Raw genomic sequence first — 26,149 nt, forward strand, 5'->3', positions numbered from 1 at the left:
TTATATAAACAATAAAGTTAAGAATTCATGGTCCCCACTTGATACTTGTATCTGGAATGCATTACCAAAACACTATAAGACACTGAAACTGTTTAAAGTCCCTCACAGTGGTCAGCCATGCTAGACTTATATGTCTGAAAAAACGTGGCAGTCATAATATTTGTGCAGGCAGGAGGGATTGTGAAAAGTTTGTGGGCATCTAAATAGAATGGTTTACTTATTATAATAAAATATTAATTTAAATAAGTGAACATGTTATTTAAGTAAAAAAGCTTTTACAGTTATGTCAATTTGTCCCTTTGCCTGCTGCAGCATCTCCTTTATGCTGCACTGTCACTGTTTGAAGCCCAGTGTCACGAACTCAATGTTCAGTGCTTATTGAAAGGGAAAGGTATAATAGATACAAACAAAATGTAATTATAAATAAATGTAAAATTCTCAGTTGTTGGTTGTAGCGTAGAAATCTTGTGCTTTTCATATGCTAAATAAGTCACTGTTCTTTCTGCACAACTATGCTGCTCTTCCAGCCTCACACAAGATGAAAGACTACTGGTACTACGGTGTTAACTGCTCTTTCTTTCAAAATCTGAATTTCAACATGACTGAAAAAGACTACTCCTTGGAAAGACATTTCAGTTGTGTTAAAACATTTCATTGGCATGCCAAAAGTTGCACGTGACTCATTTTTATTAATTTCCCCAATTTTATCAAAGGTAAAGAAATGTCCACCTGACAAATGTTGCAGCAGCAGCGATAGATTGCGGTGGGTTTTCTAAATGTGGAGAAATGTTAGAGCAATGTTAAATAATGACAAAACAAAACAAAGCCATCGTGGTTGTGCACCCATGTGTCCAACAGACGGCAGCATTTCATTCCGATTTGTGTAGACGCAAAGACTGAAACATTTTCACATTTATTCTAATAATCACTTTAAATTTTTCTGAAAGCGTCTAATCCGTCGGATAACCGTGTAATGTTTAATTGTGTAGTATGCAAAGTAGTAAAAGATTATACACGATCATAAAAAATGCTTTATTACTGTAGAATTTGTTTGAATAAAAAATGCTTTATTGGAATTACTGCTGACGAACTGAAAGCGAAAAAACATGTCCTAATAAATGAAGATGCACAAATTATACCACCCACCCACATTTGGTATGAGGACCCACTGCATCCTCTTTCCTTCTGATGAAATCTTTGCCGGCTGTGACAGTATTAAGAAGTCTCCTCCCCTTACTCACACCTACAGCCTGTAATGCCTTTTGTACCTCTGGGTATTGTAGTTTTATTATTTTATAACGGCGCAAGAATGGTGCGTCAACAGCAGCGTGAGAACTACAATACCCATAATGCACAGACAAATGTGCGCAATGAACAAAAACCATAAAGATTGGCGGGTGGATGATAGTAGATGCTGATGATGAAGTGCATCTCTCGACAAAACTTGATCATCATGCCAAACGGCTTAGTACAGACGACAATTTAACAAGTGATTCCGCTCTGCTATTTTCTTCATTTCAACAGTTTATTTAATCTCGCTTTACCTAACGTTAACCACCGTATAGTGTACGCGCGTTATCTTAGTACGCGCATCCTTTTTTCGAGCTTTTGACTGGTTGAGCTACAGACTTCCTTACTTTGCCGACATGTTTCGCATACAGTCGCTGGCTGCTCGGTCACTGATCGCCGGAGCTTTTGATCAGTATACTCCTTTGACACTGACATCCCTTCCGAGTCTAAACGGAGTGAGACACAAATCTCAAGATCCGTCCATAGAAAGGTATGGCCAGATGCGCTTCAGTACCGCCGAGCCTAAAGTTGCTGCTGGGAGTCTTCACGAAAAAATGCGGGAGAAGATTCTCAGTATGGAGACATTGAACCCGCATGTGAGGGCAGTGGAGTACGCTGTGAGAGGACCTATTGTTATCAAAGCTGGAGAGATAGAGAGATGCTTGGAGGAGGTGAGGTCACTCGAGGTGATACTGTACCATTATCACTGTATCCGCAGTTTCATTAATGATGTTGATGTTTACACTTTGTGTCCAAGTACAGCATCCAAGGATTTGTACTTGGTTATGTTTGTTTTATGTACATACTAAAGCTTTACTTTTATTTCTTTTAAGATATAAAGTATAAAACCTTGCATTGCTTGAGGTCTGTAAGTAAACACAGTGAGGGTATATTAATAATTTCCTGTAGAATTTACAGTTCTTCATCTCTTCTTGTCTGGCCACAAGGGTTGATTTTAATAAACCACACACTCAGTCTGTGAGAAAGTAATTAAGGTTTCAGACCTACTTATGACTATTATCAAAGCAATTCAACAAAGAAACTACTTCTTAATAAGCTTAAAATTCAGCAGTAATGTTACAGGGATACTTTACCCAAAAATGAAAATTCTGTCATTATTTACTCACCTTGAGTTGTTACAAATCTGTAAACATTTCGTTGTTCTGATTAACAACCGAGAAGGATATTTGGAAAAACGCTGATAACCAAACGGATCACTCCCATAGTCGGAAAAAACTTTCACTCCCACAGTCGGAACAATTACTTTCTTTTTTTTGTTCTGTTGAACTCAACTCAACATTTATTTATAAAGCACATTCAAAACATAAAAATGGACCAAAGTGCTGTACACAAGCACAAAAGACATTTTGAAGAATGTAGGACAGCAAACTAGTTTGGGGGCACTTTTGACTACCATTGTATTTTTTCCTACTATGGTAGTCAATGGGGGACAAAATCTGTCTGGTTATAAGCATTCTTCCAAATATCTTTCTCTGTGTTCATCAGAACAAAGAAAATTGATACAGATTTGGAACAATTCGAAGGTGAGTAAATGATGACAGAATTTTCTTTTTTGGGGGAAGTATCCCTTTAACTCTCGCTACTGTAGAGTTAGTTTGAGTTTGCTTGCTCAGCCATAGTGCTTAGAGCTCTAATTATAGCTGGTGAACAGGTGCCATTTTTGACAGGGGTATGATTCCCTTCAGACCATCACTGTCTCTAGTGTGCTTATAACCTGACCTTCAGTGATAGTGGAACTTTCCATTGTCATGCCCTCATATGAATGGATGGTACGCCCTTGAATGTCCACAAAGTGAATTGAAGACAACACTGACGCACAATCACAGGCATCAAAAGTGACATGTGCTTTGAAGGAAAATGGGGCTTCATTTCATAACATCACAATTAAGGCAAATCCAGACAGATGTCCGCTTAGATTTACATCCAGTATAAGTTAATACAAAATGATTTCTTAAAGTAGTTTCATGGGTGCAAACACAAGTTGAATTGATGTGTACTTTAAAAGTCCTTTTTTTAGAGGTGTTCACCTGATGGACAAATTTTTTCCCTTACAGGGTGGTACAAAACCTTTTTCTGAGGTCATCAAAGCCAACATCGGTGATGCACATGCCATGGGACAGCAACCAATCACATTTCTCAGACAGGTAACCAAAAATGGATGTGTAATCCTGAATAACATTTGTAACCCTAATATCCTGAAATCAAGACTCATTCAAATCTTACAACATTAGCTGTTTTATTTTTGGCTAATGCGATATCTAATTCTAACTTCCTAGTCCATGTTTACCCCTGAAGTTTGTGATCATTGTATGTCACATTGTATGTGATCCTTTGTATGCTCAGACAAATTCCTGCATGTGGGTGACAGCCTCCTATGAGTAGTCCAGTTAATGTAGGCTTTTAATTATGAGTTGAACAAAAGCTTGTGTGATGATCTGAGCTTGTCTCTGTGCCATTGTAGCTGCAGCTTGGACATGGAAATGCATTTTTCTGAGATCCAAGAAGAACACAACCTTTGCATGCTTACTCGGTTTACACATGGTATTAAACTCTGTCTGTTGGTCAGGTGGAAGTTGTCAGGTTGAATTTCCATTTACAACTGGATGTAAAATGAACTCTCTTGTGACCACTTGTTCAGATTTCAAGGGAAAGGTTTCTAATTTCATGAGTTTACTGTATATAAACTGTCTCATCGGATGCACATTGCTTGGCCCAAAGTTAACTTCTGGTCTGTGTTTTGTTATAATATAAAGAATTATTTTATCTTATATTTAATTTATATTAATATTTCATTGTAGATTATTTGTATTAAAGTAAATTAAAACTACTCAACACTTATTGACTCTTTGCGGAGGTCTACTGGAAGTTAAGTTTGGGCCTCATAACGTTTTGTTGTTGCCGCTGAAAACATATATATTATTCACTACATCAGAGTGTAACGGGATGTTACACGGCAAACAAATTTAAATGCAATCATTTAGCATTCAAACAGATTCATTGTGTTCATATAAATGCATTGTCTGTCAGTTCTTACCTTTGGCTAAGCTGTCCCTGGCCCGCATGGGTTATGGTTTGGAAACTTTTGGAGGAACTTGATTTACATTTACATAATGCTACATTCATTCATTTATAAGGTTGGGTACCGAAACCTGGTGCCATATTATATCCGGTATGTAACTGGACCGAATCAAAACGCAGATTTCGGTGCCACATAAATGCTGACTGAGCTGTCGATTGAGTCATTTGCCCTCATTCACGTGACCGAAAAACGGAAAATGTTCATAAAATACAAATCCAACATATCTTATATAATGGTTAAACAGATCGCGTGCGCCCCACGGATCGGATGTGGGATTTAGGCCGGATTCACATTTTGCATCTAAAACCGCACGGAAAACATGAGCCGCGGCGCTTTCTCTCGTCAAATGACTCAGAAAAGTTAAAACTTTTTCCATCTCGATGCGGCTCTGATGCACCACATGTGCGTCACACCCTATTTGCGCGCGCCTACATTTAAAATAACGAATATGCGTGCGGAAAAGACACGAAATGTGAATCGGGCCTTATATATTCTCCTGGCTCCGCTCTGCGAGCCTCCGCTGACTGCACGCGCACCTCCGCAAACAGACGAGGCGTTTATGCTGGGTTCACACCAAACGCGAACAATCGCGTTCCACGCTCTTTATTACTCGTGGGAAAAGTTTGTTATTTTATCTGACAAATATTGTCAACCTTCGCGGAAGACAATTTTGATGCACGTTCTTGGCAATCGCGCTGCCCGATTCGCGTCTATTCACGTCTTTGCATTGACTTTGTATGTAATTTACTCGCGCAAAATGCTTAATTCGCGTTTGGTGTGAACCCAGTGTTATATTTGACGCGCATGCCGTTGTGCTATTCTTTGAAACAACAGAGGGCGACTCGGAGTAATCGAGTCAACTAACCAGCACATATTTGCATGGAGAAGTGGTTTGCTTGAACAACGCAATTTATTGTATTTATAGTATACAGTAAATCATAGCGACCACAAATGTACTATTGTTGTCTCACTACAGGAACATTAGTTATATGATGTAATGTGATGTTTCTGTTAAAACTATAGTAATGGAAACAGAACAGTCCCCAAAAACTCACATATTAAAGGGGCGATGAATTAAGACCTCAATTTTTTTGTTGTATAAGAGGGAATCATATTCAAGCGAACATCCTGTAAGTGTCAGAACTGAAAATGCCCTTGTTACTGAAATTACTGTTATTGACACGAGGCTCAGCGAACGCCAGGTCCTGGAATGCAACTATCTATGTCATAGATAGGTTGAACACCACCTCCACAGAAAAATATCAACGACTACTTCTCTAGCCCTGCCCACTGGTTCCTGAATGACTTTAGCCACACATGGAACACACTCCCGCATTTGTGATGATTGACAAACTGGTAACCATAGCGACATATTTTTCGGCTAAAGATTAGTCTTGTCCATCAGTTTAAACTAAACTGCTGATATGCATCACGCAACGCTCTTTTGTATTGTTGTGTTTATGCTCGGAAGGCTTCATCACACAGCGCTGTTTTGCCATATTTGTTATTAATAAGCGTTTTTATGCTTGTTGTTTGGTATTAGATCAAAAATCCTCGGCACTTAGGTCTTAATAAATGGTCTGTTGCAGATTTGACGAATTTTTGGTCTTATAAAATATATAAACAATTTGCATTTTAAGGTTTGTTATTGTCTTTATTTGTTATTTTTTCTGTGAAGATCTGGCAACCCTGTCACTTTAGCGAAGGGCTCTCGAGAGCGGCTAGCCCTATGTCATATGTGCAAAAGTGAGGATTTCTTTCAGTGTTATTTTTATTTAGAGCGACCATGCAACAAACATTCAACATTGTGCAGTGCCTGGTTGTGGAAGAACACAGTCGCTTCCTTCGGATTCTGATATAAGGAATGCGTGGTTGAAGTTTATTTTTAAGTATGTTTGCGAACAAGGTGCTGGATTTGCGGAGAGACTAGAATTAAAAAGCAGTGCTGTGCAGTCAATATTAGATCCGACAGGAATGGCGCAGCAATCTTATGTGAGTAAAACATATTTGTATTATGCGTCACTATTGCTTTGTTAGAGATCGCTTGATATGTCCTGATAATGTGTAACCTAACGTTACGTGTCTAACCAAATTCACAGAAGGCCCCAACTAAGTTTACTATGCAAACTGCTATCTAATCATAGCAGTGGGCGTTTACTTCCAAGTCTTCAATGCGGCACGCCCATTAAAACAGAGCGTTTGTCGAGACGGCCTCAAAACCCGGGTAGAAAATAGCCTATTACTTATCGATTTTGATGTTTTCGAATGTAAAAACCATGCGAACGTCATAAGTAGACCTCAGACAACAGTATAAAATAATAAAAACGGCCAGATCAGGACACCTTTAAACTTCACATATGTTATTTAAAACGTATTGAATAAAGAGTCTGCATTGTTCATGTACAGACGTGTCTGCTCGGCAAAACTCGTATCCCCCTCGTTTGTTTTCGGATGCGTTGCTGCGCACGCAGTTACAAAAAAGCCATGCACCACCACACGAAATGAGGTCGCGCGCGCTCAAAGCCAACTTCCGCCAACACCGCGATGACATCATGTTTGCCGCGCGCCCCCAAGCGAACTCACAGACGCATCGAGTGGGTTCACACCAAACACGAATTAAGCGTTTTGCGCGAGTAAATTACATGTAAAGGCAATACAAAGACGCATACTGACGCGAACTCGCGGCAGGCGGTGCGAATGACGCGAATCGGTCGGCGCAAACGCGCGTCAACATCGTCTTCCGCGAAGGTTGAAAATATGTCATTTCGCATCACTCACGCGAAAATAACGAACTTTTCCCACGAGTACTAAAAACCGTGGAACGCGATTGTTCGCATTTAATGTGAACCCAGCATAAAGCAGCCTTGACCTGTGGATTTCGCGTCTTAAGGCAGGCATACACTGTGCGAGTTCGGTCCGAATTTGAGGGGAATTCTGAGTCGGACGACTCCTTTTTGAGTCGGGCCGAATTTATCCTTTCTCATACGTCGTTTGTCATCCAGTGTACAGTGGGATTCGAGAGCCGATTACCCTCTCCCGACCGGCAATCGGAAGGTCGGACGAATATCTGACATGTCAGAAATGTTGGTCGCCGCTCGTAAGTGTATCGCACTGTTGAAGCCGAGCTACGAACCGATTTTTCTAAATTCGTTATGTTTTCTCTCACTGCGCCTGCGCGAAAACCAAACCATGGCTTCGTGGCGTGTGAAGTGGACAGAAGTGATGGAGGCAAAACTCGTCGAATTATGGTAGCAAAATTCATGTCTTATTGTGTGGAGTCACTTTCTCAAAGAGGAAATGAAAGTCATCCACAGACATTCTAAGAAGGTCCCGCGCGCTTCATATCATCCATTTACATTAAAACATGCACAATTTCAAGACCAGAAATGGCACAGTGATATCAGCTCATGAAAACCGTGAAATACACGTTTGCTGACTTAAACATATATGATGTATTTTTTTGTAAGTAGGTAGGAGTGTGTATCACTTTTTGTGATAGTCTGGGTAAAATACAAGATTGTATGTACTGTGAACAGATTATATTTATCTTGAAGATCTTATGATGAGCCACAGTCCATTCAAACACATAATCTTTCTTAGACATAGAGTTAGAGTGAGGTCTGTTGCTTATCTCAAGTTCGCGTTGCAAAATAGATAAACCACAATTGGCCGCGTCTTCCAAGCCACCTGCGCATCCATATATCCCAGCCAACATTTTTTTGTGGGGCCAATGTAGGCCCCATATGGGCTTGAGGCATGGGCCCCAAGTGGGTTTGTCCACGGGTTCCATTTCGGCCCTATGTGAATTAGCCCATATGAATCCTACGTAGAATCTGAGTGGGGCCCATGTGGGACCCAAGTGGGCAACATGCATAAGCCCCATATTGGTCCCACCTTATAAAGCCCATGTGGATTAAACCAAGGGTTTAATGGAGGAGCCCTGCATAGTGTATACTTGAGTGGTTCTAGATTATGTTTTTTGAGGTTTCCTACCTGAACAGTACAATTTTTGTTATTGCTAAATTGTAATTGACCTTTTCCATTCTTATGCTCTACCAAATACAATGCAATTTTTACTGATTAAATGATAACTGCAGCATTTGGATGTTGCTTTCTTAGATGTTAATTCAATTCAATTTTATTTTTATAGCGCTTTTCACAATGTGCATTGTTCCAAAGCAGCTTTACAGGAGCAAATTAGAAAAACACAGAAAGGTAAAACACAGCACAGTGCATGGTGTTTATAGACCAAGCAAGATCATTATAATAAATAATATCTAATAAATAAATGCAGTCTCCCGGTGAGCAAGCCAACACTGCACTGCTCTGCTGTGCTGTGGCGAGGAACCCAAACTCCAATGATGAATAATGGAGAAAAAAAAACCTCGGGAGGGCCAGATCTCCTCTGACGTGTCATAGCTGCACTCAGTGACCCCGACCAAAGCCACCGAGCAACGTCCACGAAGAATAGGGAGAGCCCACGAGCCGCGACCCAGGAAGCCCCCACCAGCCGAAACCGTGCAGGTCCAACCCGGTCCCATTCCGTGATCAACAACAGACAACAGAGGAACAACCAGGGAAAAGTAGTAATGGCATAATTAACTTTATTCCTCCGTTGTCCGACATCGACCACAAAACAAGACCAACCAGACCAGACCCACACAGTCCCAACAAATGAAACGCCCCGAACCACAACCAACAAGCCCTCCCACTCCCTACAACACCCACCCAGCTACCTCTTTAGCAGACTTTTTGAAGACTAACATGTTAGTCTTCAAAATGAATAATCTACTACTTTATATTTGCCTGTACATCATAAACATAATAGGTGCATTCTGAAAATGAAAAACACATGGATGTTCAATATCAAATTTATTATAATTTTCTGATCCTTAACACAGAATATTTAACTCAACCTTAAAAACAGTCTTAAATGTTAAATTCATAAAAAAATAGTTTGATAGATTTCAGATTAGAAAGGGTACTTTAAACTCAACTGAACAAAAGATATTTTGAACGCTTAAACTGCTGACAGTCTGATGTTTTGTGCCAGACTGGTTAAGGGCTCTTTTTCCACCCCTGTCTCGTGCTCCAGTGGTTTCAGTCCACACCTGTAACAGAAGAACACAAATACAGTTATTTGATATGTCCAGCATCATAGTTTACAGCACAAATGAGTACTCTACATGCTATCAATTTAATGTCAAACAATTAAAAAATGCATCACCTCACAATAACAGAATTATTAGTTGACAAGTACAGTATATACTATATACTCTTATGAACAATCTGTTATGTGTACAGTCTGCATAATGAAGGCAAAGATGCTGCATCTATGTGCAGATCAATCATTTAACCCCCCTGGGGTCCGAGTGGGTTTTAAATCCTGGAGAAATTTTGTCATGTCCTGAGATTTGTGCTTTTTAGTAATGCACCCATATTTTAATACATTGTTATAAGTGGTGGGACATTATCACGTCGTGCTGTCAATCACTCCCTGGTAACGTTACGCTGAGAACCCTCAAAGGCTTTTCATTTATAATTAGCGCTACACGAACCAGAAATATCACGCAAACAAAACAAATACAACAAATCCGTGTTATATGATGTATTGTCAGTAAAAAAAACAAGGTTCTTGAAGAACACATTAACGTATTTAAAATGTAATGGGAACTAGCATTCTAGCACTACACAGGCTGCAGACAACGATAGCGCGGGCTGCATAAATCTGGTCTCAGAACAGATTACAATTTATGTACCAACGTTACATCGTTTCTGACATCAGCCTTTTGAGCTGTTGAGGAATTAAAAAGGATGGCATTAAATATCGTAAATTAGTGTCACTCGTCATAGGCTGTGGTCAAGTCAATTCAATTTTACCGCAGGTGGAAAAATGGCAGGTACACGCAGGCTTACAAAATGCAAAGGAAAATAACGGTCAAAACAGGGTTCCCGGTGCTTGATAACACGGATAACAAAAACACGCTTAAGAAAATATGAATTTTACCTTCTTATTTTTGATTATTTCCAGTCCCGACTCGATAAACTTAATGCTCGGTAGAGTTGCCAGCGCGCCAATGCTCTGCCAAAGATATCCTTCCGCCGATAGAGAAACTCCTCTGTAGTTTGATTTATTTATTTGATTTAAATCATAGCTGTCATTTAAACATTTTCAACAAAATAATTTTTAATTATGTGATATAAGAAAAATCTACCAAAACTCAGGAGAACTACTTTGTCAAGCGGAACAAAGTGTTCTCGGTCAGGGGTGTGCTCGACTCCATGCATCACCTGCACAAAGCAATCGGGTTATGACAACAGGATACAGCGACATCGTTTCTAGGCAAGTGCTTCCTGATCGATCTCGCGGTAGTGTGACGTAAACCGGTCGGTCTGCGCAGCTAAGTACGAAGTCGAAAGTATCTTATCACATTGAGCAAGAACGTCGCTTGTGAGACTCATGTAAATTGACCTGGATTTCTACATTTATCTATCGTGGTTGATTTTCATACAGCTTGGACAGTGAAAGGAAGAAAATACTGATACAGGCCTATTGAATTAATTAACAAAAATTCCAGAAACTCCATTTGCATTAAATACATACAAATATCTCAGATATTTAGGCTGATTTTGTTATGTTAAAAGGATTATCAACCAAATATAATAACTTTAAAAAGTTCAAATGCATAATGTATTTTAAGCATGAAATCATATGCCCACTTGAGCCCATGAAGGTCTCATATGGGCAAAGCTATGTGGGACCCATATTGGTATCCCACACGGGGCCCATATGTTTTGCCCATCTTAAACCTATGCCCATGTGGAGCCCATATCGCTCAGATAAAACCCATATGGGGCCCAAATACAAATGTTCAAATGTATGCATTTAAAGGAGTTTAAAGGCATAATATGCATTTTAATCATAAAATCCGTGTGCCCACATGTAGCCCATAAAGGTCCCATAAGGGCAAACCTATATGGGACCCACATTTGTAATCCCACATGGGGCCCATATATTTTGCCCTTTTTTTATCCCATGCCCATGTGGAGCCCATGTCGCCCAGATATAACCCACATGGGGCCCACATACCAATGTTGGCTGGGATGCTGGCGTCTCTCTTTTTTTTTAGGCGTTTCGACACACAGAACTGCGAGGATGGCCAAGGCAGTGTGTTTCTTCGTTGAAAGCATGTAGTAAACTGCCACACCAGGTGATCGGAGTTCCCATGTGTGTATTTCACACGCACAGTGAGAGAGCAGCAAGTCGCAGAGCGAAAATCGGACCGCACAGTGAGCGCACATAAATCGCAAGCTTGATACGGTTTACTCATACAGTGTGAGTTGGTATTTCACAAGAACTTCGCTGAAATCGCACAGTGTATGCCCGCCTTTAAACCGCATGGAAAATGCGAGCCGCAGCGCTTTCTCTCTTCAAATAACCCGCGGTGTGCGCGACACTCCGAAAACGTGTAACTATTTCCATCTCGATGTGGCACCGACGTGCCTAGAAAAATGTGCCCACCGCATGCCCCCTGCATTTAAAATAACGAATATGCGCACGGAAAAGACACGAAATGTGAATCAGAGACTGTTTAATGCGCGCTCTCTCTCCCTCCCTCCATATTTTAAAATACGCAAGTGCAAGTTGTTTTTGATCAAGACACCTCCAACATTTAAGCAACCAAACAACTGTATTTAGTTTATTTGATTGATCACAATCTAAATTCATTTAGGAACAACGGATCCTTACAGATTTACTAAACATAAAATACATTGATTCCGTTAAGCATGATGGGGCCGGTTGCATTAACTGCTTAGACGATTAGAAGTTAGTCATCTCATTTTTTTCTTCAAGACTGGTCATAACTTTTTAAATCAGTTAAATAAAAAGAGATTGGGCTAATTGAAATATGAAAAGACTGATTAGTCATAACTAATTGCTAGGCAGTGAAACTAGTTGTTAAAACGCAGTCTTAACTTAGCGGCTAAGTTTATGCAACTGGGTCAATCAGTAAAGTTAAAGTAGTTATGGGTGTATTAACTATAGCGTGTAGTGACTGTATTTATAACCATGCAGGTGGTGGCTCTCTGCACATTTCCTGAGCTGATGGACAGTCCCAGTTTCCCAGAGGATGCAAAATGGAGAGCACGGCGTATCCTGCAGGGCTGCGGTGGACACAGTCTTGGTTTGTGCATCTTCTCCACTGCAGATGTATTGCTGACACTGATTAAGACCTCTGATATTAAACACATCCGCAACGCCTTGTTATTGTACAGAAAAATGCTCCTGTATGTGCTTTTAACACATTTGATTTCGGTTGCAGGGTCATATAGTGCAAGTCAGGGCATAGAGCAGATCCGTAAAGACATTGCAGCGTATATCGAGCAAAGAGATGATGGAGTGCCTTCCGACTGGGATAACATTTTTCTCACCACTGGAGCAAGTGATGGCATTATGGTAGGTGATGGTGTAGTTGCCATCAAAGATTGGATCTAGCTTTCTGTCACACAAAAACTACAGATGTATGGTGATTTTGTTTGAAGAATATTCTGCGCCTGCTGGTGTCCGGGAACGGCTCTTCTCGGGCTGGTGTGATGATCCCCATCCCTCAGTACCCGCTGTATTCAGCTGCCATCTCAGAGATGGATGCAGTGCAGGTTAACTACTACTTGGATGAGGACAACTGCTGGGCCCTTGACATCAACGAGCTTCACAGAGCATATCAGGCTGCCAAAAAGCACTGCCAACCCCGGGTCATTTGTATCATCAACCCCGGAAACCCAACTGGTAGGAAAATAGTGAATGAATTATTTTGGGGCTGTCGGATGGTGTTCGAAGAATTAGTGCAGGGGGACCTCAATTGTTTAATGCATCGAATTTCTGTTGTGTCCCTTCCTTCCTCCTAATTCATTTAAACTTTTACAGGTCAGGTCCAGAGTAAGAAATGCATTGAAGAAGTCTTGCACTTTGCCTACGAGGAGAATCTCTTTGTAATGTCAGATGAGGTAATAACTGTATAGCTTATTTATTTTTAAATGTAAACCTGACAAAGTGCTTACCTAAATGCTTAATTTCTGAGAAACATGACCACTTTGTTCTCAATGTTGATTTGTGCTGTTACTGGCAGGTCTACCAGGACAATGTGTACGCTTCTGACTGTCAGTTCCACTCCTTCAAGAAGGTGCTATATGAGATGGGCCCTGAGTACTTTAACAGCGTGGAGCTCGTCTCCTTCCATTCCACCTCCAAAGGCTACACGGGAGAGTGAGTATCCCAATCCATGAACCTTTGTAGGCGTCAGCATGTGCCTCTGAAATCCAACTGACCCTTCCTAGATCAGCTTTCACTCCAGGGCACATTCACGTGACATAAGTGTAGTATACTGAAACAATTTTAGAAGTCGTCTGGCTCTGTAAGTAGCATTTTTAAATAGAAGCAATGTAGAAATATGAAGCACCTCATAAATTTAGTGTCCGGTTGTTGACCTTTGTAAGGACAACCAGTCCTAGTAACCGTTTAAAAAACAGCCCAGGTGTGTTGCATTTATTTATTTGTTAAAACAGTTACAAGTGCAGTATGTGAAACGATTTTGATATTTAAAATTGACACCCAATAAAACACACACCTGCCCAAATGAATCACACCCTTTGTCTATTGTTGATAATAAACACCCTGTGCAACACAGGCATGGACATATGTTGCCAAGCAAAATAATAATGAACATGAACCAACACGAAAAGATGACGCAGATATATACAGGCAAGACTTGTTATGACTAAGGTGATGTTACACACACCAGTTATAAGTAAATGATGATGCACTAAACTGTTTAGTTACTACAGCTAGTACTACACCAACAGCATATCATGATTCTGTCAAACAGCAAATCCAATCTTACTTGTTCTTAACTTCTTACTCGATTTGCTTTTCTTAAGCCTGAAATTTTCATATCCACAGCTGACTTCAATGTCTATGACATAAGCCCTATTAGGACGGTAATTGTTTCTCATAGGGATGTAACATATTTTCACAATTAACAGGAGGTAAATGGTGATTTTATTGCCGCCCGAATCCAGAAGTATGTGTTTTTCTCCCACCACCCATGGAAAAATCCTTTTTGACAAACACCAAGGTCGTGCGATAATTAATTGCCGTCCGAAACCACATCTCTGAGTTTATAACAGGTGTTAAATCCAAAATACGTCTGACCACTTTATATGGAGGACTAAACCTGCAAAAATTATAAATAAATAAATATATAAACGAATGAATGTAATAATATGAAAATAAATAAAGGAATGAATGGTTTGATAAAACAAAATAATTAGTTTTAGCTATTATTGGTCTTAGCTTTAACTAAAATTGATTTATTATTTTTTGTCCATTTTTTTATTATTCTTTTTATTTTTTTTAAATAAATAAAATTATTTTTTAGATTATTTTATTTATCATTTCCTTTTACATTACATGTTACATTACATTTATTTATACGTTTATTTATTTGTATATTTATTTATCGCATGTATTTATTTCCACTTATTTATTTATTCTTGAATTTATTCTTACTTTTCTGTGTCTTATATGATAATTGACCCTTCGCTAAGCCCCGGCCTCCTTAGTTACTGTTGCTACACCTGTCACGCTTTCACACCTGGCAAGTGTATTACAGTGTGTATGCACCAGTGTCAGACATTCCCAAGGAGATGATTAGTAATTTTTGGCGAACATGTGAAATATCTGAGAAAGCAAGACAAAAGGGACTGCAGTGTGCATTCGAGGGATATATCCACGACATAATACATTTACGCATTTTGCAAACGCTTTTATCCAAAGCGACTTGCATTGCTTTATCCTATACATTTATACATAGGCATGTGCAATCCCTGGGAACGAACCCACAACCTTGCGTTGTTAACGCAATGCTCTTACCACTGAGCTGAATGATAACATTCTCCCGCTTATATTTTAGCAGCGCGCCAGGCTACTGCTCACACGTCGTGTGTCTAATCTACGCCTTGGACCTGGCAAGAGCCAGAGATGCTGAGCTGAGCCATACATCATCAACAACAGAAACAAATTTCCATCTTGCCTTTAATCATCTTATTTTACGTTCAAATGTATGCATTATGAACAAAGAACCGTCATTATTTCCAAGCAATGATGTGCTGAGTTAGCTAGCTAGCTAACATTAGCGTGCTCTTACCTTGGAGCAAACATAGGTGTTTTTGTTAATCCTGTCGACCTTTAGTGGGACATTCTAAAATGCTTAACGTGAAAAACGCTTAACGTACCTAAACAGCGATAAAAAAAACAAGTATCTGTCAAATTTTACTTCTAATAAACACATGCTGCTGTCAAAAGAATGAGCTCTTGGTCCGCGGATAAAGTGAATATCACGTTAAGCGTTCTCACCATAGAAGTCCATTATAAGAGAAAACAGCTTAACGTGGCTTAGACAAATTTCTGTCATTTTAGTTGTAATTAATACCTCAAAAGCCACCGTGCATTGTGTTGAAAAGTGCAGTAGGGGCCTCTTTATGCCCTGTCTGAAACCAATATTAAGAAATGAGTGAAAGTGAAAGTGACCTATTAGTCAGATATGGTGACCCATACCCGAAATGTGACCTCTGCATTTAACCCATCCAGAGAGTAGTGAACACACGCACAGCAGGTGGTGAACACACGTACACCTGAAGCAGTGGGCAGCTATCACTGCAGCGCCCGGGGAGCAAGTGGGGGTAAGGTGCCTTGCTCAAGGGCACCTCAGTCGTTACCCGCCGGCCCTGGGAATCGAACCGGCAACCTTCTGGTCAAGAGTCTGACTCTCTAACCATTAGGCCACGAAAATAAAGTTGCTAACTTCTGGCTTCAGTGTTGTTACATCGAGCTGAATAGCCTGTGGAGCAAACTAGAACAAAACAGCACAAATGTTTCTGATAAAAGCTCTGATAAAAAGGGACAGAAATATAATGAGATTATACAGTGTGTTCTTGTGGCACGAATGCTCGCGTGGCTATTGCGTCAGTAGGCTAATTGGTGTTGCCGTTTATCCGCGGACCAAGAGCTTGTTCTTTTGACAGCAGCAAGTGTTTAATACAAGGAAGGTTTGACAGAAATTTGGTTTTCCTTGATCGCTGTTTAGGTACGTTAAGATACGTTAAGCGTTTTTCACGTTAAGCGTTTTAGAATGTCCCACATTTATGAATGAGGCCTTCCACACTGCTTGATCCACGTCTGGCATTTCTACCCTTGGGTTTTAGGTTTCGGGAAGAGAAAAAATTCCACCACCCCGTCCAAACTTTTAGGATACTGGCTATCAGATTTACACAATCCATACGCACAACGATTCGGCATGTTTCCCTCGCTCGAAAGCTTGACAGACCTCCCGTGCCTAGTTACGGTTGCTAAACCACGATTGGCCTGTGGCGGTTTTCGGGCGTGGCTTAGCGAAGGGTCAATTAGATGATTGGTCTTGCCTACTATTGGTTTAGCGTAGATTGAAGCGTTTGATCGATTACTCTTGACTTGTTTTGGACTAACGTCACGTCACTCACTGATCGTTTGCTTCGTGTATAACGTTAAGTAACTATGGCGGGCGCACAATTAGCTAGAGAGTTACGGCATTTAGCCAATGAAGTCGATAACCATGCATCACGACTATGTGTCATTTAGATTAGATGTGCTTATTGATGTTTTATTACAGATTGACTGCGAGATAGATGACGAAGTTCTTCCTCAGTTGTTAGCCTCTTTGCAGAATCTGTGCGAGTCAGAGGGGGCTGTGGTGGTGTTACGGTTTCAACTGGTGAAAACATAAAGCACAAAATGTAATAAGGTTTTACTACACAGATGAGCTTGTGAACCGAAGTCTCAAACGCGTTGTCAAAGTGACAGTTATAAGCAGCCTTTCGGTTAGAAAAAGCATACAGATTTAATGTAACATTACAATGAATTGAGACATAGTGAACTTAAGTCACAAGTTAACACGGTAGTAATGAGCATCGTTCTTTCACTACAGGGGCCATCAAATGGAAACCATTCCGTCTAAAAAGACGTGGTTACTAAACTGTACTCGTAAACTTTACTACATTTCATAAGAGATAAAAACACAGAGGTCACAAGACAACACAGGCATATTCCCTTGATTCATCCAGCTGCATATTGTTGTGTGACATCTTGATTTTATTGCAAAGATCCGCGGCAACTAGCGTTGCGAAACAGCTTAGTGTGATTGTTGGTGACACGCAGCCTTGCTTTATTGCATGGTTTCGAATCCCGTGTCAAATCGCTTTATTTATTTTTTTCACCTCGCTTCAGCCCTTACGGGCGATCATACCAATAATTTGCAATCTTTACAAGAATGCCAAAATCATGTAACAAGAAATTCTGTGTTTATTAGACATCTTAATATTCAGTCGGCTTGTGCTTTCAGAATCAACGAATCTGCTGAGGTCGTTCATGCACATCTGTGGCGGAGGACCTGTAACCGGAACTTGGTCACCACTTTAGCACCCTCTGACTCGCACAGATTTTGAAGAATTTTGTCATTTATTTCGCCGTCAATCTGTAATAAAACATCAATAAGCGCATCTAATCTAAATGACACATAGTCATTTGATGCATGGTTATCGACTTCATTGGCTAAATGCCGTAACTCTCTAGCTAATTGTGCGCCCGCCATAGTTAAACAAAGCAAACGATCAGTGAGTGACGTGATGTTAGTCCAAAACAAGTCAAGAGTAATCGATCAAACGCTTCAATCTACGCTGAACCAATAGTAGGCAAGACCAACCATCTAATTATCATACAAGACACAGAAAAGTAAGAATAAATTCAAGAAATGGAAAATAAATATATGGAAGAAAGAATATGGAAATAAATACATGCGTTAATAAATAAATATAAAAATAAATAAACGTATAAATAAATGAAAAAATAAAAGGAAATGATAAATAAAATAATCTAAAAATAAATAAAAATGGACACAAAAAATAATAAATCAATTTAAAAAATGAAAAAAAAAGCTAAAGCTAAGATCAATAATAGCTAAAACGAATTATTTTGTTTTTTCAAACCATTCATTCCTTTATTTATTTTCATATTATTACATTTATTCGTTTATATATTTATTTATTTATTTATTTATTTATACATTTATTTATTTATAATTTTTGCAGATTTAGTCCTCCATAACTTTAAAGCACCGCAGAGTGTTGCTTTTTAGGAGGTTCAGGGATTATAGTGTCTGATGCATTGAAAATGCTGTAAATGGCAGCATTGACTCACATTACGTCTTATCACACGCGCACCTGAAGCGCTTCTGCAAACTGAGAGAAACAGTTCACAGACGGCAGAATGTGCATCCTTTCGGCTTTATTTTTATTGCACTTATGCTTTTTGTTGTCCTTATGTTGTTCCAATTGCTTCCATTGTCTACCTCATCTGTAAGACGCTTTGGATGAAAGCGCCTGCTAAATGACTAAATGTAAATGTATCTTTATTTTACAAAAGTACTATGTTTTGTGGTTATCGTGGATCTACACAAATAAATGTAAACCCTTTACAGCTTCGAATGATATCATACGTGTCTGTATGATGACCAGATGATACAGAGTTTAATACGTTTCGGCTGTTAACGTGATCGCTTAGATTCATCACTCGAGCACACACAACATACACACACAGACAAGTTCACATAAGTTCTAGCTAACTTGAAAGATCAGGATGGTTGCTTCACTACACAGAGAGGAACAGAAAGAAGACAAGAAAAAACATGAAAACATTAGATATTGGCATTTTAAAATATCTATTTTATTCCATTATAATTATTAAATACATGCAAATTGTCATGTGACTGAGCACGTGAGAAGTGCATTTTCCGGGTTTGCAGGATTACAAACTCGCACCTACACCGGCGTGAATTTATGTTTGTCCGAATGCATGAGTTTCATCACCAAGGAGCCATGCAGATTTATTTTTACAGACGTTCTTATGAGAAACAATTACCATCCGAATAGGGTTTTAGTTTGAGATACAGAACACAGGATTTTCGCAGAGTAGAGAATAGAATTCTAAAAGTGGAAACATCCACCAAAAATGTTCACAAAATATGATCTGCAACAAACAATTTATTTGGCTTACAGTTTCCCTTTGGAGCGCTTCCTTTGCCCACTTGGTCTAACATGTACATGACTTTAACTGGGATGATGTGAAAAGGCCATCTGAAATATCTCATTGAATCCATGCTTCTTGGAAATTTGGAACCAGTTCTCAATGCCCAACCCTACAATTCACAGAAGTCACTGACCTTGTGTCTTTCCACAGGTGTGGTTTCAGGGGTGGATATATGGAGGTGATCAACATGGATCCAGAAGTCAAAGCCCAGCTTGTGAAGCTTTTATCAGTGAGACTGTGCCCCCCTTTGGCTGGCCAGGTTGCTATGGATGTCATAGTCAACCCTCCACAACCAGATGAGCCTTCTTTCAAGCAATTTCACCAGGTCAGTCACCTACAGTGTCTCACAGAAGTGAGTACACCCCTCACATTTTTGTAAATATTTTATTCTATCTTTTCATGTGACAACACTGAAAAAATGACACTTTGCTACAGTGTAAAGTAGTGAGTGTACAGCTTGTATAACAGTGTAAATTTGCTCTCCCCTCAAAATAACTCGACACACAGCCATTAATGTCTAAACCGCTGGCAACAAAAGTGAGTACACCCCTAAGTGAAAATGTCCAAATTGGGCCCAAAGTGTCAATATTTTGTGTGGCCACCATTATTTTCCAGCACTGCCTTAACCCTCTTGGGTAAGGAGTTCACCAGAGCTTCACAGGTTGCCATCTTCCACTCCTCCATGACGACATCACTGTTTGCGGGCTTTCTTGTGCATCATCTTCCTTCTGGGACGACAGCCATGCAGACCAATTTGATGCAGTGTGCGGCGTATGGTCTGAGCACTGACAGGCTGACCCCCACCCCTTCAACCTCTGCAGCAATGCTGGCAGCACTCATACGTCTATTTCACAAAGACAACCTCAGGATATGACGCTGAGCACGTGCACTCAACTAGTGTTAATTTTGTCAGCTATTTTTTATTTTAGTTTTAGTCCCACGACGAATACACCTTTTAGTTTTTATCTTTAGTCATCCTTGTCCTGTTTTTAGTCCAGTTTAGTTAACTAAATGTCTATGCATTTTCGTCACATTTTCGTCATGCTATATAATGGTTAAAATGATAAAAAATGGTATTTTGCTAAATATTATAATCACAGTGATTGTCGTCGTTTGAGAAATTTGTTTTTAAATATCATTATAAATATCTCTTATACCAATGAGCACAAATCGATAGAATGTCAAATCATGTGCATAGTTTATTCAACTTCATCTCGCTTCATCTAAGAAGTATTTCCACAGAGGTTTGATAAGTGCATAGGCCTATTCATAGACATCCAACTTCTACCTTAAGTTCTCCCGCAAATTTCTAGCGTCTTCCTGATGCTCGCAAGAATATTGACAATTCCCCAGAAACAACACGACTGACCGTCGGAAGGAGAACCATCAGAACGTAACAAACAGACTCACAGTTTTCGCATAGTGGGATGTCTTTATTCAGCAACCACAATCGCAAACAAACAATGTAGTGGAGATCAACGCGGCTCGAGCTGCTCATGAGAGAACACAGACTGGCTGGTAGTGATGGGTCATTCTTGAACGACAAATCTTTAATCGGGAAGAACGAGTCGTCTCGGGGAGTGATTCGTTCAGTCGCGCATGCGCATTGTGCAACATTCTATGGGTCCTGTACTGGAATTAGTAAATTAACTAATTTCTCTGTCCAAAGCTGTCACGTCACGTGACAAAAGAACGAACGACTCAAACCCGAAGACTCGGGAGGTGAACTAATCAATTTTCTTTCCGGCTCTGATTGCATTGGTTAAGCGCACGGGGCTGTCACGGGATGAACGAACGACTCAAACCCGAAGACTCGGAAGGTGAACTAATCAATTCTCTTTCTGGGTCTGACTGCATTGGTTTAGCTTACGAAGCTGTCACGTGATGAAAGAACGAGTCAAACCCGAAGACTTGTCAGATAAGAGGTGTGGTGAGCTAATCATAGACTGAAGACCCAGGTAAACAATGAATTAATCTTTTCTGTTTCTTATAGCATTATAGTTTTGTATCGTTTGTAATGTGATCAACGTTTGCATAAGTAGTAGATGTGTTAGGAAAGTAACATGTAACATTTTAATTATATTTTGCTAAAATGAACGATATGACTTGAAAAAAGATTCATTCATTTTGCTGAACGAGACTCAAAGGTCCGAGTGAGTAAAATGATCCGAACTTCCCATCACTACTGGCTGGAGATTGCTAAACTCTTGTTTATTGACTTGAGATCCTTAATGGCGCTTCCACAGTGAGAGCATTGGCGTGTGGTTGCTAGATTGCAGAAATTAAGTTACCCGCTGGCAGAAAACGTATACTTTTTTAACCCTTCATCCCTGTTTGGGGGTTCTAAACTCCTGTTATCTGGCGACCGCAAACATGAACGCTCATACAGCAGAGGCTTGCATAAATATATGTAATATGTATCTTCTATTTTTTTTTCGACAAAGACTAAAAAGATTTTTTAGGTAAGGTTTTAGGTTTTAACTACATTTTAGTCTCTTCATTTTTCGTCAACGATATTGCGTGCTGAAAAAGTCTCAGTTGTTGTTTAATGGTCTCGTCTTCGTCCTGGGAAAATAGTCGTTGACGGAAATTTTTCATCATTATTTTTGTTAACGAAATTAACACTACACTCAACTTCTTTGGTCGACCATGGCGAGGCCTGTTCTGAGTGGAACCTGTCCTGTTAAACCTCTGTATGGTCTTGGCCACCGTGCTGCAGCTCAGTTTCAGGGTCTTGGCAATCTTCTTATAGCCTAGGCCATCTTTATGTAGAGCAACAATTCTTTTTTCAGATCCTCAGAGAGTTCTGTGCCATGAGGTGCCATGTTGAACTTCCAGTGGCCAGTATGAGAGTGAGAGCGATAACACCAAATTTAACACACCTGCTCCCCATTCACACCTGAGACCTTGTAACACTGAAAATGGCTAATTGGGCCCAATTTGGACATTTTCACTTAGGGGTGTACTCACTTTTGTCTAGACATTAATGGCTGTGTTGAGTTATTTTGAGGGGACAGCAAATTTACACTGTTATACAAGCTGTACACTCACTTTATATTATAGCAAAGTGTCATTTCTTCAGTGTTGTCACATGAAAGATATAATAAAATATTTACAAACATGTGAGGGGTGTACTCACTTCTGTGAGATACTGTAAAGCAGTTTCTGACAGTGGCACTAGGTTGAGAGACAATAAGTTTGTGTTGTTTTTCTTATGTAAACCTGTATTTATGTTATAAATGACCTGTGATGGTGTGTGTCTGATCTCTCTCAGGAGAAAACCGCAGTGCTGGGTGCTTTAGCAGAGAAAGCTAAGCTAACAGAGAAAATCCTGAATGCGGTTCCAGGAATCAAGTGCAATCCCGTCCAGGGGGCCATGTACGCCTTTCCCCGCATCTTTATCCCTCCAAAAGCAGTGGAGGAAGCCAAGGCAAGTACTCGTGACTTTACCTCTGGTTGTCTGATGTAGCTTCATTGCCTTTGATAACCTGATTTTATGTGTTGCTGGTCTCGCTCTCTCTCTCGCTCTCACACTCTTCTGTTCACCGTACATTTCTACTGTGCACTTTGTGATCCTTGGATCATCATAAGTAGAAAGGGGGGAACCAGTAAAACTACCTCAACACATTCCCACATATCTATTTTAATGACAAACAAAATCCAACAGTATAAATGTATTGTTACTGACTTCCTCCTTTTGGGAGTGATTTTTCTTTGAATTGAAAAGAAATTGTATTGAGGAAGCAAAGTACATTATTGGTATGATTGTCTGCCATAAAATGTTGCTGTAGTATTAATACACAACAGTGACACATGTGTCTGATAAAACCTACAGCCATTTAAAATGACATTTGTACCGGTATGCGGATGCCAAATAAATTGTTTGATGCAATTGTTTGTGAAATATGTTTTGTTGGATGTTTCCACAAACTCCTGCGTTCTGTAACTCAAACTAAGTCATAGACATTAAAGGTCAGAAATTCCAGCTGTGAATGTGAAAACTATTGTGAAGTTGACCGTAATGTGCTTTTTTCAGGCTTTAGGAATGCAGCCGGATATGTTCTACTGCCTGAGGCTGCTGGAAGAGACTGGAATCTGTGTTGTTCCTGGTAGTGGCTTTGGGCAGAAAGATGGAACATACCATTTCAGGTAAACCCACTTGGAAATCATAATTTACATAGGCAACATTGTTTTCTTAGTTCTTACCTTATGTTTGGTCTATTTGTCTTGGTTTCAGAATGACAATCCTACCATCCACAGAGAAGCTGAAGGTACTTCTTGGCAAAGTACATGATTTCCAAATCAAGTTCTTGAAAGAGTTCTCTGCTTTGGAGCAGTTACAGAGATGATATTTGTACTAATGTTGAAAGCTGTTCAGCTCCAGCCATGTGACTTCTTAATACACTGACCATTCATTTAAACAGCAAAGGTAGTGTTAAGAGTCCTGCTTGCTAGGTTTCCAGTCATATTTTTAAACATGATTTTAGAGATTATGGTGTTGTTTACTTAGATTTGTTTAGAATTTTGCAACATGGTTTTAAGGAAATATTAGCTGTGTAACCCAGGCGTAACACTAAGCTAAATATTAAAGTGTTTTTTTAAGATGGATTTCAGAACATAGGACACAACAACAGAAATGTGTCAGTCCATTTCCTCTGGTAAATTTGCACTTAAACTGTCAGGGTGAACAAACACCCTGGGTCATATGTGAGATTGAACAACAAAGATTATTCATTTAAGGTGTTTCCAAACTTGGACACTTGCACTGAATTAAACGATGGTTGCCACAATACATATAACTAGATGCTGCATTTAAGCGCTCCAGGCACGTAGACGTGTCCGCCATCTTGGAACGGTCCACTGACGTCACTTACAGTTGACTAGAATGCCCCAACACTACGCTGCGCAGTCATGGCTGTGAAAACCACGGGGATTTAAATTCCTGAAAATGGGGTAACCTTTCGTTGTTGTCATGTGTTAGTGTAGCAGATATAATGTTTGAGCTTACACAACAATAACTATGTTTTCATAATCATACTGCACACCGTCAGCTTGATTTTGAGTGTTAGTGGACCGGCTCGCAGCGTTCCAATATGGCGGATGACCCAAGTAGCGGCCCATAGAAACAGATGCTAATGTGGCATCTAGTTATTTATATCTATGGTTGCCACATCCCCTAAGTAAAAACAGCCACAAATCTCTCTTTCTCTGTATTGCTTCTATTCATATTATGAATGATTCAAAATTCTGGCTGATGCGTTTTTACTTCGATTTTTGTATTATTACGAAAGGAGAGGAGATGGTTTGTCACCGAATATTTGAAGGTACATATATGGTTATGGTTCTGAAAAGTTTACGAGGAGGGACTATTTTTTGTTTATTTTGTCCTCACCTGAGTTTCACTCATTGCCATGCAATGTACAAGCTAAACGTTTATTTAAAAATCAGGAAATTAATTGCAAATTAAGCTTCTGATTAAGATCATCGTAAAATGATTTGGAACGTCTCTGTCCCATTTTTTTACTGTAGATATTTTGTGTCATGGGCAGCTGAAAACATTGAGTGAATAAAGTGTGTTAACTTATCTTGAAAGTTCTGGATTAATTCATATTTACTGACATATTTTCCCCAGGTAATATGTCATGTAAATCTAAACCCTTCATCGTAGTCTTGTTTGAAACAAAGTTGATAAAATACACAATAATTTCAATTTAAATAACAGCTATTTGAAATCATTAGTGCCAAAGTTGCAAATTGTTTTTTTACCTGGTTTATATCTTACTTTTTCAGGGTTTATCTGTTGTTCTGTAATTTTTAGAAGCCATTATCAGCGAATGAATACTGTTAATGTAGCATTGTGTTCTCTTGAGCTTCATGACCCTTTCACTTCTTATGAGGTGCCTTCAATTATGCCTGTCAGCTTTAAATGAACTTTTCTTTATATGCATTACTTCTTGTATGTGCTGTTTGTTTACAGATTTTTGAACATTGTAATTTCAATACTAGAGGTCAATACGCACAATACTGTTCAACTAGGTTACATCTGTTCAAGTTGTTTTTGTTCATAATAAAGATGTCAAAATGAAAGGTTTTCTCATTTGACAAACAGTAATGATTTTTTTTGCCTTACAATCAGTTGTCATTTCAGTCAGAATGCAAGGCTGTTTATAAAGCACCCCTGATAGTGTTTTTGTTTTTTATATTATTTGGCTATAAGATGAATTCTTAAAGTAAACGTAGTTGTTTTTTGGATTATGCCAAAATAATGGTTAAGATACATGAACTATGTTTAGGCCAATGATATACCTTATTTCAGTCGATTTCGACTTTTGTGACTTCAAGGTCCCACTCATTTGAAGCCACTCCCACTCTGAATTTTGCATTTAATCAAATGTTCAAGAGTTTGGCAGAATTATATGTATATTCATTATAACAATAAACAGGCTTGATTTTTAATTGTCAAGATTTTTAGGAGACCTGCCCCATTCCCCTCAAAAGAGTTCTTTTCCACATTAAAGGCTACATTTGATTATTTACAAGAGTTACCATGACACTGTCTATGCAATGCAATGCATGTTCATCAT

The 26,149-nt window shown here is 39.4% G+C and overlaps 1 protein-coding gene across 1 annotated transcript; it reads left to right on the forward strand.

The window, feature by feature from the left end:
• Positions 1 to 1,389: 1,389 nt before the first annotated feature.
• gpt2 (glutamic pyruvate transaminase (alanine aminotransferase) 2) lies at positions 1,390 to 25,990 on the forward strand. The gene is made up of 11 exons (XM_057341007.1): positions 1,390 to 1,961; positions 3,366 to 3,455; positions 12,468 to 12,576; positions 12,715 to 12,848; positions 12,935 to 13,178; positions 13,317 to 13,396; positions 13,519 to 13,655; positions 19,716 to 19,890; positions 22,840 to 22,995; positions 23,602 to 23,714; positions 23,803 to 25,990. The coding sequence occupies exons 1-11, from the start codon at positions 1,647 to 1,649 to the stop codon at positions 23,912 to 23,914; spliced, it is 1,665 nt and encodes a 554-aa protein (XP_057196990.1). The 5' UTR covers positions 1,390 to 1,646; the 3' UTR covers positions 23,915 to 25,990.
• Positions 25,991 to 26,149: the final 159 nt, after the last annotated feature.

The sequence above is a fragment of the Triplophysa rosa genome, linkage group LG1 (assembly GCF_024868665.1).
Source record: "Triplophysa rosa linkage group LG1, Trosa_1v2, whole genome shotgun sequence".
NCBI classification, from domain to species: Eukaryota; Metazoa; Chordata; class Actinopteri; order Cypriniformes; family Nemacheilidae; genus Triplophysa; species Triplophysa rosa.

Coding starts and splice junctions, on each gene's coding strand:
- gpt2 (XM_057341007.1), top strand. CDS start 1,647: ATGTTTCGCATACAGTCGCTGGCTGCTCGGTCACTGATCGCCGGAGCT. Junction 12,849..12,934: donor GAGCAAGTGATGGCATTATG/GTAGGTGATGGT, acceptor TTTTGTTTGAAG/AATATTCTGCGCCTGCTGGT. Junction 23,715..23,802: donor GATGGAACATACCATTTCAG/GTAAACCCACTT, acceptor TCTTGGTTTCAG/AATGACAATCCTACCATCCA.